The 13,260-nt window shown below is 36.9% G+C and overlaps 1 protein-coding gene across 2 annotated transcripts in view; it reads left to right on the plus strand.

Annotated features, from left to right (window-relative positions):
- Positions 1–13,260, plus strand: part of LOC107098179 (leucine zipper putative tumor suppressor 2 homolog) — a 55,095-nt gene that overhangs the window by 33,663 nt on the left and 8,172 nt on the right. For both annotated transcript variants that reach the window (XM_015395727.1, XM_015395805.1), the window contains one exon: positions 9,759–10,407. In XM_015395727.1, the coding sequence (XP_015251213.1) occupies positions 9,790–10,407 (618 nt within the window). In that variant the 5' untranslated portion in view covers positions 9,759–9,789. The remainder of the gene's footprint in view (positions 1–9,758; positions 10,408–13,260) is intronic.

The raw sequence follows: 13,260 nt of genomic DNA on the forward strand, positions 1-13,260 counted from the left end.
TAGAGCTGTTTAAAAAAATAAAAAATTCTTCCAATTTTGAATTGATTCATTTAACCAAAGAATGAATTTTGAAACATGCATTTCCACTTTCCATTCAAAAACTATTCTATCATTACTTTATTCATTTGCTGTTGAATGGCAATATAATACAAGCTTCTGTATTTTGCAATTCTGGTAATGGCTGAAAAAAAAAACCTGTTTAATAACAAAAATCAAATGATAGATTTGATTGGATTGGGAAAAAAAAATCTTTTCTAAATCTGAAGAATCAGATTAGAATAAATTAATGAAATTTGAATCGATACGCATCCCTATGTAAAACCCTTGGTTAAATTAGCTTGGTTTCATTGGCTGGTTTCATTGGCGGATATGTGACGTAAATTATTTTACCTGCTTAATTCTTAAAGCAAAGTCACTCCATGGTGTAACACCTAATGGCAATCGCAGAAATGTTTGGTCGGTGATGCCCTTTGCCTGGAACTAAAACAGCCCTCCCCTGCATGAATGCACTCCAACAATGATAGGAAGGCATTGTGGACATGGGAATTTTGTTTAGAGACCGCTAATATAAGGTTACCGATTGTTTGTCTGTACAAAGGAAACAAAAACTTCTTTATTTTGTTTGTCATAATAACATTAGTTTTGTTTCACTTAGAAAAAGTTGGCATTGCTTAGTTAATTATTAGACTTCGGTGGTAATCCAACAATATTAAAGGCAATCTGCTGACATTGGTTTTTAAGATTGATACATAGGTTGAGTATATATGTGATGAAACTCCATTTAAAACTAATCTATACAAAGTCAATAACCAATTCTGGTCTTTATTCATCTTAATTATAGCCACCATTTCCTGCCATCAGCTCCATGCGAATGATTCAGCAAAAACAACAAGCTCATGATGACTGCTTCCTTCTCTTGACAGCTTTGCATGCCTCTGTGTTTGATGAACCATTGGCATCTCTGTTCAAAGGCCAGGCAAATATAACAGAAGCCTGGCTACCTTTTATCTCCATGTCTGGTTGTAAAGATCACTAGTTAAATAGACTCCTTAATCCTGCCTGTTCTCCTCAGGTCCAAAAATCCAAACATATCCAAAGCAGCAAACCTCAGGGGAAAAGAACACGTCTTTGGTTGTCACAAGAGAAGTCCAGTATATATAAGTCAAAGGAGCAAGATAACAAAAATCCACTTTTTCTCAAAAATAAGTTTTTTAGTTGGAGAATTGTTTCCTACATATTTTGTATTCAGTGTGAAATATCCTAAATCCCAATTCTAAACTGGCCCTAAGAAAATGCTCCTTTTGTGTTTTCACAAATAGAATAAAGGTTTCATGTATCTCGGACTGTTTTTCTTTGGTTCAGCATTAAACCATCTAGTTCAGGTTTGTCTTGTTTTCACTTTGGCATATGCTGCTCTGGCTTTTTGATATCACAATATCTCTTTGCAGATTCCATGTTTCCTTATAAAACTGAGTCACTCAATATCTCTTCAGACTTCCTGGAAACCTTTGTTTTATAAAACATTGAGTTCACAGCAGATGGTCAATCACCCTTACTTGTGCTCTGCTGGAGCTTTTTTTCCCCCTGTAAATGCTCACACTTTTCAATACTTTAAAATGGTATGCTCTTGATAAGAAACTGCTGCAACTCCATTCCATCAACCATCCACTGATACCACTTGCTTGCTTATGAGAATGTCATATAATAGATTACTCGTTCAATCAAGTCGGATTCCTTTAGGGCTGAAACATTTCATCGGATTCATCATGATAAATTGATTATTGAAATAATCGTCAAATAATTTAGTAATCAATTAATTGTTAACTGGAGTATAGAGCCTCTAAAACATGCCTTTAGCTGACGGAGCAATCCACCTTGAGCAGCAATTATACAAAAATTGTATGGTAATAAAAAAAAATAATAATAAATTAAAAACTAATTAACATTTTGCATTTAAGCCCGTCAATATGCTTTATCTAGCCTCCTCAACTGGAAAAGCTCTAGGTTTACCCCGTATGATTTAAAAGGAAATCGTCTTTATGGAACTTGACTATCCGATTATTAATCGATTAATTGGAAAAATAATCAACAGATTAGCTGATTTGCAGATTAACCGAATTTAGTGCTCCTAAATTAGGTTCTTTTGTAAGTTTTTTGGTTTATCAATAAAGTGAATCCAATTGAGGCCGATTGAAGTTGATCATGAATAATTTGGATTTAGAAAATGTGCTAAACTGTAAACATAAGGCAGTGTTTTGTTAATGCATAGCAGGCATGGGGTACGAAACAATTATGTATTTAATTCTTTAAGTACTTTATAAGTGGATAAAGTAGCTTTAATTTTCACTCTAAACTTATGAAAACAAAGCAAACTGAAAGAAGGTTGTCACTTTAGATCCAAAAGGATGATTTCCCAAGAGATGTGAGCTATAAAATATAGATTATCAGCTGAAGAATGTTTCAGATCTTAGGTCATGTACCATGTCTTCACAGAATAGCTTCCTTTTTATTACATTTACTTTTAGATCCTTTTCATCTGCAGGCGATGTGTGTAGAGGAGAAACAGATTGAAGTCTATTTTCACTTCCAGATTGGAGCCAGATGTTTTGAGATGTTGGAGCCCAAACCTGTCTGCTGTTACACAAAACTTATTCATTCACCTATTCACTCCCATTTTTTTCTTCCTTCCTTTTTCCATTCTTCATGTCTTGCTATCTTCTTACGCCCTGCACATAAAAACTGCAGGCCTCCGGTACCATGGCAACGTTTCCAAACAGAGGGATGGGCTCTAGTCTGCAGCAACAGCAAGTTGGTTGTAAAAGTAGAGGTGCAATGGAAAAAAAAAAAAAAAAGCTGAAAACCGACATGCTGCCAAATACCTTTGATCAAAAGCACACGGTTTCAGAATAGAAAAAAATGCTTTCATAAGTTGTAGTTCTTTAGCAGCCTGGTCAAAAAAAATGTGTTTATATCAGTTTATTGATATTGCAATTTAAGACAGTGGTTAGGTTTAGGTGAGAACGGCTTGGAAATGAGGGGCTGATAACAGCCACCCACTTTCACATACACAACAGCTTGGTGCAACCTTAAAGCCATCCAGTGAGGGGGTAGGTGAGAATGAGCGATCACAGACAGTCATTGTGTTGGAACGGAGTCATGATATAACCTCAGGCTCTTTGGCGAAACTTTAAAAGACCTGAGCTTTTTCACTTGATTACAGCATTGCCCCCCCCTTTTGTTTTTTGAGATTATTCGAAAGTATATATGTCACAAATAAACAGGAGAACAAGGAGGGTGTGGACACATTGCCTTTCTCAGCTATGAGTGTGTCAGTGTGTTTTTGCCATGCCTCTACATGTGGGTTCTCTTTGTTTGCAGATATCATGGATTATTTTACCTTAGTTCCTGCTTTAGGTCCTACTTCACTCACTCCCCTAATCAACCCTACTTTAAGTTGGTTTATATTAATCAAAGTCTGTTAGAAATTCTGCTGATTTCCATCAAGCTCTCAACTAAATATGTGTATATATATATATATATATATATATATATATATATATATTAAAACTTAATGTTGATGCTAAACTTCTTAAACTGAGTGTGGGGGTAAAAATCTAAGGAAGGATGGTAGGATAGGAATCGGGCAATGATCCATCAATGAAAACATGGAAGAGAAGTCAAGCATCAATATCCAAGAGGAAGAGGCTGTAAGTACAGGAAGGAAGTGAGAAACAATAAAAGAAAAACATCACCTTCACCACAGTTAAAGCTGTCCTAAAGATAACCTTCAAAATTAGGCATCTTTTTTAACTACTGGCAAATTTTACCAGATTTTGTTTAAAAAAAAAATATATAAGCAGAAAATGCCCTGAAGATTTACCTAATCAAAAGTCAGTCTCTAATGTCATATTTCCTTTTTTTTTTTTTTAAAGTTCAGGTGATTTGCAGTTGTTTCTTGTTGCACCATGAATATGGGTATATCTCTTTTAAATAAATGCATTTTATAAACCACTAAATCCTTTATACTATTTATTCCTATAATTGTTTATTTGTATCACTTTAGATAAGTGAGGATTTTTCATTGAATACTTAAATATCCTAAAATTATTGGTAAAATATGCATTGTCAAACTTAGTAAAAGTAGTCATAAAACTGAATTTCATATGGGCTTCAATGCGCCTAATCTCATGAGTATGTTGTGAATTGATTAGCCCGTTTTCGGATGCCATTTCCCCTATACTCAGGAAGACTAGGATGCTGCTCGACAGCCTCTGAGAAATCCCTGTTAAAGGTTTTATCCTCGTTCAATTAAAGTAAGCAGCGAGAAAGTAGAGCTCTGATTGGATAACACATATAATACATCACTCCCAGCGAGGCTAAACCTCTTAGGGGGTCTATTGGATAGGGGCGGATCTTGAAGCTGGCTGCTTTATGCTGATTGGCCAACATACTTAATGCCAGACAGTCAGGAGTCAAGATTAAGCAGTGACTATTCAGTCAGAACTGTCATGGTTTCTGCAGTTTATTATTCCAGAGCTTCAGAACAGCTATTTTCACCCATTGTAGAAATGTGTCTTATGTGTTTCAGCATTTGTTAATGCAGTACATCACATTTGGATTTTATTAACACCATTGACCCTCCTCCGTTTCAAAGAGCAGCATCCACCACTGCTTTTAATTCACTCTACTTCTGTGCCTATATTAAAACAATTTGCGTTTTTTTTTTTTTTTCTGTATTACCGGTAAATGTCTTTGGTTAAAATGTTTCCTTCTGTAAATAATAATGTAATGTGAGTACATCCGAGAGGTGAAATAATTATTAGCTCAAATAATGAAAAAATTGGGTTGGCTGCTCTGTCATTGTATAGTGCTGAAACATTTTATTTTCTTAGATTATATCTATAAATCTAATCTAAATTTAATCCATCATTGCATTTGCTAAATAGGTACTGTATGCTAAAGTTCATATTTGCTGTCATCAACATATAATTTCCTAATATTACAAATGAAACTAGGTTACCTTCCTATATGTAAGTTAACACTTAACAATTTTGTTTTCAATTCAACACTTTTCAAAGCACTGAGAATTAAGCACCAGATTTATTTATCACCTCAATGAGCCAGAGATGGACATAAATGGTATTGCTGAGAAAAATGTCAACCTTGGCAACACCGACTTCACAACTCCCAACTCAAAAATACTAATTTAACTGTAAACACTATAAATTTCAGAGGGCTGTTGTGTAGCTATTTCAGAAATGCCATTGTCAGACAGTTGTAAAGGACTAAAAGGGTGGGGATTGGTGGGAATATTTGACAAATACTTTCTATTATTCATTAACCTTTATAAGTTAACCTTCCACTTTTATGTGAACCATTTTCTAGTATTTTCCTGCCTAGTGAGAATAGAAAAAAACAAAAGAGTTTTATTCATTATCTATTTGAGTTTGTATTTCCAGAAACCATTTTCTGTTGCATTTCATTCTTTTTAAAACCCTTTTCAGCTCTTATTTTCTCTACATTAATTCATTCAATCTATTCTTGCAACATGTGGTTTTTGAAAATCACATGGTAAAAGGCTTTGTGGAATTATCAACACTAAATTAACCCTTGTTTTATACATTAAAAAGTATTCTGATAAAGTGTGGAACTTTGAACATATTTTATAGGATCTGTTCTTTGTGTCTTAGTATGTTATTAAAATCAAATAAGACCTTAAGTCAACTATTCACATGAAGGCTTCCATTTTTTATGTACATCTCCTAAAACCCTAATTAATAACTTATCATAAACATGTTCTCTCTTTAGATTTTTGTTCTGTTTTCTTCTGATTAAAATATATAGTTGAAGAATAAAATTTTATTTAATGTCTTTAGATGTTCAAGTCTGATTAAAGATGCCTGCTTTCTACAAGCAATTGTGACCTCTTTTTCTTGACTACCTGCTCTTGTAGAATCCCCTAAACCTCTCCATCCCTCACCCCCATTCAGTTTGCCCCTTTTTCACTGCCTTTAAAATGTGTTTTTTTTTTTTTTTTTTTTCCCTTTTCTGGCCGTTTTCAACTCTGTCTAAAGCCCAACTGAGTCTCCAGAACAGCGAGGTTGTGTTTAATCCAAAAGGGGTGATCCACCTTGAGAGAATAATATTCTTCCCCTTTTGGATTTTTTAACAGACTTATCATAATAGGATTATTTCCTCCCCATTGCTGACCCTCCTTCTAAATCTTGTTAGAAAGCTACCTGGAAAGTTCTCATTCTGGTTCACTTGATGTGGAGGATAAACTCAAGCACAGAAGCATGGTTTAAAATTTAATCTTCCAGAAACTGCAAGGCTTAATTTTAGGAATACATTAGGATGTAATTTTTATGAATTTAGATTTTTAGTGTCCCTCTATTGTCTCGGTGCAAAGTTCCTGCTAGTCAGTTTATTTTTAAATGATTCAGTGAGAGAAAAATGTTTTCTCTGCCTATTCAGTGCTGCTGACAGGAGAGGAAGATAACTTTATGGAAGAAGGGGCAAAGAGAGTAAACTATTTTTACTTTCTGAGAGGAATGTATCAACAAAGAAAGACTGGAGGGGTTATTTCCTAACATAAAGAAACTGTGAGGAACATGGGGGGATATTAGCCTTTGAGATTTGTTGCCGGAGTAGCCAGAACAATATTCCCTCCTCACAGGGTTGGGGGGTGAAATCAAACCAGTTCCCTACAACTCTACAGGAGGTCACAGGATAAGAGCTTGGGGGGCATGGTTGATGGTTGCAAAGGGTTGTTAATTCTATTATCCTTGGGCGAGAGGTCCTTGTCAGGGCTGGAGGAGGAGGAAGGGGAGGAGGCTGCATAAAAGGTAAGGGGAGGTTGTGAGCCCAGGCTATTTTGGCATTGGAAGTGATCACATACCACACATATCTTTATCCTCTTGACTCATGTGGACTCACAGAATCAGTCCCCTCCTTTTTCCTCCCCCACTCTGCGCATTGGAAGACAACTCTTCAGAAATGATCCCATATTGAGTAGAATGGTAACAGTTTACTACACCCCCCAGTATTTTTCTTTCATAGACCTGTGGGCGTGTTAGGACAACAGAAAGTTGCAGGTAGCTTAGTTTAGCATTACTGAATCATTACTCAGCATCAGTGTTTGAGTGATGCCACAGACTTAACAGTTTTAGCTGTTGGCTCAAGGCACTAACTTGGCAAAGTATGAAACGAGTGCTGCTGAGGCGTTGGAGGTCAAGATTAATCCTCTTTCTGTTACACCACTTTACTCATTCCAGCTTAAAAGAAAGGGACTTTATTGTGTAACTTTACATCAGAGACCACAACAACTGCTCAATCTAACCCAGATTATGATAAACAACATAAGTAGCAACTACTATGTAGATGATGCACAGCTATACATAATGATTTTACTAGCTAACTATGAACCCATTCAAGCACTGGGTAAATGCATAGAAGAAATTAATTCATGGATGTGGAACATTTTCTTCAGCCGAAACAAAACTAAAATAATTATTTATGGACCAACAGAATATTTCAAACTTAGCGTGCTGATAATTATTTTCCAAATGATAAAATATCTCTCCATGTTTATTTTAGTGAACCTTCACCAGTAGGAGCTATCGTTGGTCCCCCATGTTTTTTCCACATGCAAATTTTACCAGACGCACAGGGCAGAAAATAAGGTCTTAAATGCTGTACAGAGGGGTGTGGGTGCTGAAATGACATAAGGTTCACAGACTGTCAAGTATTAACTAGTGTTGCACCGATGCCATTTTTTGGCCCCGATACCGATACCTGATACCTGGCTGTGCCGTATCGGCCGATACCGATACCATAATAATGTAAAATAATTGCCATCATGGCTTTGTCAAGCTGCTGCCTACCTTTGTGAAGCAGGGAAAAAATCTAACACAAAGTGAATCCAGTAGAACTTTTTATTGCCTACCAGGAGTGGGTGACAATAGTTGAATAAACTTATGGCTCTCAAAATGGTATCGGTGCCCTATTTGTTGGTACTCGCCGATACCGATACCACCATTTTAGGGCAGTATCGGGACCCCGTACGATCATGGTATCTGTATCGGTGCAACACTAGTATTAACACTGAATTTGCTAGCACAACATACATTACAGATTTGTTATCAGTGTATCAACCATCCAGACCTCTCGGGTCTTCTGTCTTAAGTCTATTCTGCAAACCAACAACCAAGCATGGATTAACAGTACCAGCTCTGATGCTCCTCTAATCTGCAAAAAACTCCCTGAAAACTGTAAAAGGGCTAAAACCCTATGATGTTTTAAATCAACAATAAAACTAGAGTAGCATGCAGCTGGGCTATCTAAACATTGTTAGTGAAATTTGCAGTCCAGCTTTCTTCATTTTATAATTTTATCATACATTTTAAAAAATTATGTTAACATTTAAAATTTAAGATAATTCAAAATTCATTTTCCTTCTCTTTAATTATTCATGTCTGTTAATTATTTAATTACCTATGTGTTACTGTGAAGTTTTTTACTAATTAGGTTTCTTTTTTCCTGTGCAGCGCTTTGAATTGACTTGATACTAAACATGCCTTGCTTATGGGTGTGTGTCTAAGTGAGATGCTTCTATACCTGAAAGTGGGGCTACACTGACGCAAGCAAGTGTCAGTGAAATAGCTGTGTACTACTATGTGCAGTTGAATTCAGTTGGAAAAGTCAAACAGCACCCAATAGGCTCACTTTATGAAGTTTAACTACAAAAAAAAAGGATTTCTGGGTTTATAAACTTACATGTATAGATGTAAACTTTAGAGGAAGCTCTATAACGCCTTTGCTTCTTTCAAATTTTGTGTTGTTGCAGAAAAAAAAACAAGAAGGAAATTTTAGAGAAGCAACTAACCTAACAGTCATGTTTTTGGACTGTGGGAAGAAGTCTGAGTACCCAGAGATAACCCACGAATGCTCAGGGAGAACATGCAAACTCCATGCTGAAAAAGCCCAGGCCGGGAATCGAACCCAGAACCTTCTTGCTGAAAGGCAGCAGTGCTAGCCACTGTCCCACTGATCAAACAATCAAAATGTTTGGACTAATGAGACGAGAATGGCAAAGATTAAATACATGACCATTTCCTTTTTATTTGTCCTCAGGGGGAACAAAGACTGTTAATCTATAAAGCCTTTAAAAATGTAGAGCTCAGTCTGCTGCTTCTTGTTGTATTTATATTATCTGCTCATATTTCTGTTCCTAAAAATAGTTTAACTGATGCTATTGTTGGTTTCTACAAAGCAGTCTTGATACGTGTGAGCAGTGTAACTGTATGAAAAAAAACAGACTCAAATCAAAGCCGTTCAAACAGAGATGAGTGCTAGCAGTTAAAGATGAGAACTTTTGGGAAAATCAATCAGCTGCTGATGGGTACCATCGTGATCAGTTTCTATCTCCTCATCTCACACCAGACTGCAAGGATTAGCCTTACTGATTTCTATAAAACAAAAAGTACAATAATTTCTGAAAGCATTATTAAATACATTACTCCTAGCCTTTCTATCGTATATTAAGGGCAAAGAAAGCAACTGTGTGAGGAAGCAGCTGTAAAAGAGATTGGGAAATTGGGAGTCTTTTACAAATCTAGGAGCTGACAAAACTATCTCCATGCCTGGCAAACAGCAAATATATTTTAGTTTTTTGTTTTGTGTTACAGATGTTACTACATCGCTATTTGAGGATTGTGGTTATGAAACACTGTGTAATTTTGTTTTCTCTTTCCTGTCAGTGTGCGGTTTGTCTGATGCAGTCAGGCTGCCATGGCTCTGGTTCAGCCACTACCTGTGAGTGACCATTCCAATCAAGGTCTTGAACTCCAGCAGCGCCGGCCGCCATCATCTAGCTCCCCCACGGACCCCTGCTCTGTCCCTTGTGGCGCCTTCAGCACCGATTCAGCCATGGGTTCAGTCAGCAGTCTCATATCAGGCAGGACATATCAAGAGAGGCATTGCAGGGCTGGCAGTGAATTCCCACACAAGCCACGGCGCTCCACACCAGCTACCAGCTGCTTTCGCCTACAGGATAAGAGCCTTCGCAGTGGGAGCTCCCTGGAGCAGTTGCTGGTAAATGGCAATCCAACACAGCCGCAGGCACAGGTTCTACCTCCACCACTGCCCACCAAAAAGCAGCCGAGACCCGGAAACTCTGCCGGTGCAGCTGGAGATGGAGGGGTTGCTGGAGCAGCAGTGAGTGGAACTAATGCGAACTTTGGATATGTTGGTGAAGAAGTGGTTATTGGAGACTGGAATGACAACCTGGTGCTAACCGTTGCGAGTCCCTGCAGCGACCAAGAGGACCAAAAGGAGAGTGGGACTGTTAATGGCAACATTGGTGGACCTCCACCCAAACTGGTCCCAGTGTCTGGACAGCTAGAGAAGGTGAGACGAAGGTAGAGGTTTAATAGTTATTGATCTCTGATGTATACTTGAAAAAAGTAAACAAATTTCTTTTAGAAAAGGAAAATGCAGACATGGAACATTAGTGTGTAAATTAACATTTGATGAATCTGCTACTGAAAAAATAAATTTAACATTAATATGTGTTGGAAAAAAAGGTCAACCTTTTCAATTAACTTATAGTATTATCAATACAGGGTCACCTGCCTCTACAGTGAAACAATCAAAATTATTAGCATTTTAAAAATCAAGTTTCTAAAACAAAAAGCATCATGTCATTCAAATAAACAGGACTCTTGCAGTACAGTTAAATGGCAAGTTGCATTATCTTTGTTTTTGCTTTTTATAAAAAAAATGAACAAAAAGCTGTAAAAAAAAAAAATAATAATAATAATCCACAGAGCACAACCAAAAAATATATCTCCTCTAAATACTACAAACAGGAGAGTATCTGAAATGTTAATGTTGATATCTGGTGGAACCTACTCTCAAAGATATTTTTATTTGGGAAAGCACGCTGCTTCTGCTCTTGGGAATCTGCTAAATATATATTTTTTTAGAATCTGTATGTTCTAGTAGAAAATTATTCAATTACTCATTTAGTTTGCCATTATTGCATCAATTGATTCATGTAGATACATTTGATAATTGTTTCAGCCATCATAACAAATTAGAATGTCAGTTTACCTCACCAGAGGTAACCTTTTGTGTTGTAAACACAGTGCTAAATAACAATCAGCAGTATTGATAAATGTTCTTCAGTATTTGAATTAATTTGCACAGATGGAATAATGCCCAACTGCTGCATTTTTCTCCTGTTCATGGAACCACTGTTACACACAAAACTCTTAATACAATTATACAAAAAGGTAATTGTATTTAGTAATCCGCTCTAGAACTATTATATAGCAAATCAGTGTATTCTTCTTCTCTTTATTACTGAAAATTTCCCCTTTGGTTTCAGCAAAGATTAGTCTGCAGAGTTCAGTGTTTTTTCCATACGATCCCTACCAGACTGCTGACAGATGATGTTCACAGAGACCTGCTATTTATGGCATCATTGTTCAGACTCAGCAGAACATGAAACGCAATTCCAGAGATCTTTGATGGTCAATAACTTTTGAGGCCAGGCATTAATAGTCTTGAATTTCCTTCATCCATACACAATCTGTCCTACCAACCTTTCAAACTATTTTTATCTGAGCTTTTTTTTTTCTTGTGTTTCTTGTTGCAAAATTGTTCTGGCTTATTGAACATTTGTAGAAACTTTCTTTTTTGGGGAGGTCTTTCCCCTTTTAAAGGTCTCGAAGGTAAGTCATCTGTCTCCATTTAACCCGGTCTTCCACATCTTATTCTCTCAAACCATAATATTTTAATGTCTTATTTCATTTCATCCATAAATGTCCTCTTTGGTATTCCTCTACTGTAGGCCTCCTTTCTGGCAGTTCCAGTCTCAGCATCTATCTGCTTAGGAACCATAAGTAGACCATAAACCATCCCTGCTCTGCAAGTCCAGCTACTCAGCCTAGCCTCTCTGGCTTGTGGAGAAAAAAAACATCACCTGTAAATAAAGGACTATAAATATTTGAGAATTCAGGCAGTTTAGTAACTTTAAGATGAAGAAGAGTAACAGTCTTAAAAAGGCTCTTAAGGAGTCAGTTCACATCACTGTTTTTTATACAGAGGTTGTTTACAGTGATTAAACTTTCCTGTCAGGGACATACATCTGCTCTGCCATTACATATTAACAAGCACTGTACAAAAGCTATGTTTGCTTTCTCAAAATGTATTGCTACCTTGAAAGTTCTGATAAAAAGACAGAGAAAATAAACAGATTATCGTTTTTGTATGGACATGAGTTAAAGGAATAAAACAGAAGATGGGACTCAAAATGTGAAATGTAAAGTTGTCGACAGGAATATTTTGATGGCATCTAATCAGACTGCCTAGCCAAGAGGAAATGTATCACGTTGACATGTGCCTGATGTATGCACTCAGTTCAGCTTATTTAATTCAGAATTATTTGATCCTCATAAGCGTTTGCATGTGCGCCAAACATGCTGTGAGTCGGCATAAACCACGCCTCTCAGGCAGATAAAAATGTCATTTAGAGCTGTAACAAACAAACATTTTAGTAACAGATTATTCTACCGATTATTATCACTATTAATCAAGTAATTGAGCAAATAGGTAAACTTCTGCAGACTGTTAAGCTTCTTTTATAAATAATAGGAATACATGAAAAAATGCAAATCAGTTTTTTTGTTTTTTTTGTAAAATAAAAAGCCATTGCTTAGTGAAAACGGTCATAAACAAACAAAGGTGTATATAGTTTCCCTTGCCTGTGTCATGATCGGTTTAGAGATAAACCCACATGCAGAACACCACTGGAGACTTGGTAAAAGGTTTAACAGAGTTTATTAAAGTTTCACACAAGACAAAAACAAGATTCAGGTTCTGGTCCGGGCAGGATTCTCTGGCGTCTGCAGAGACGGATAGTTGGTTAGCTTGGTATGCAGATGAGTTAAATGGGTTATCAGATATTTCAGTGGATACCTTGAAGAGATCCAGGTTAGTTCTGAGAGAGGGAACCGGTTGGGTCCAGAGACTGTTGGTTCAGCAGAGTGCTTAGGCAGCAGCATCGTCTAGCCTCTGACTTCCAGTGAACAGACCTTGGTTGGAGTGATTAGCTCTTTCCTAAGAGCAGCTGGTGGATTCCAGAGTGAGGTCTATAGGTTTGGCTCTCTAGGGCAGGCAGGCAGATTCAGGTTAAGCTCATCCAGAGCTTCTCTCGAGAGACTGGTTTCCTAGGAGCGAGAAGACAGAGGCAATTAG

Source organism: Cyprinodon variegatus, unplaced genomic scaffold (assembly GCF_000732505.1).
Source record: "Cyprinodon variegatus isolate N-32 unplaced genomic scaffold, C_variegatus-1.0 Scaffold1, whole genome shotgun sequence".
Lineage (NCBI taxonomy): Eukaryota > Metazoa > Chordata > Actinopteri > Cyprinodontiformes > Cyprinodontidae > Cyprinodon > Cyprinodon variegatus.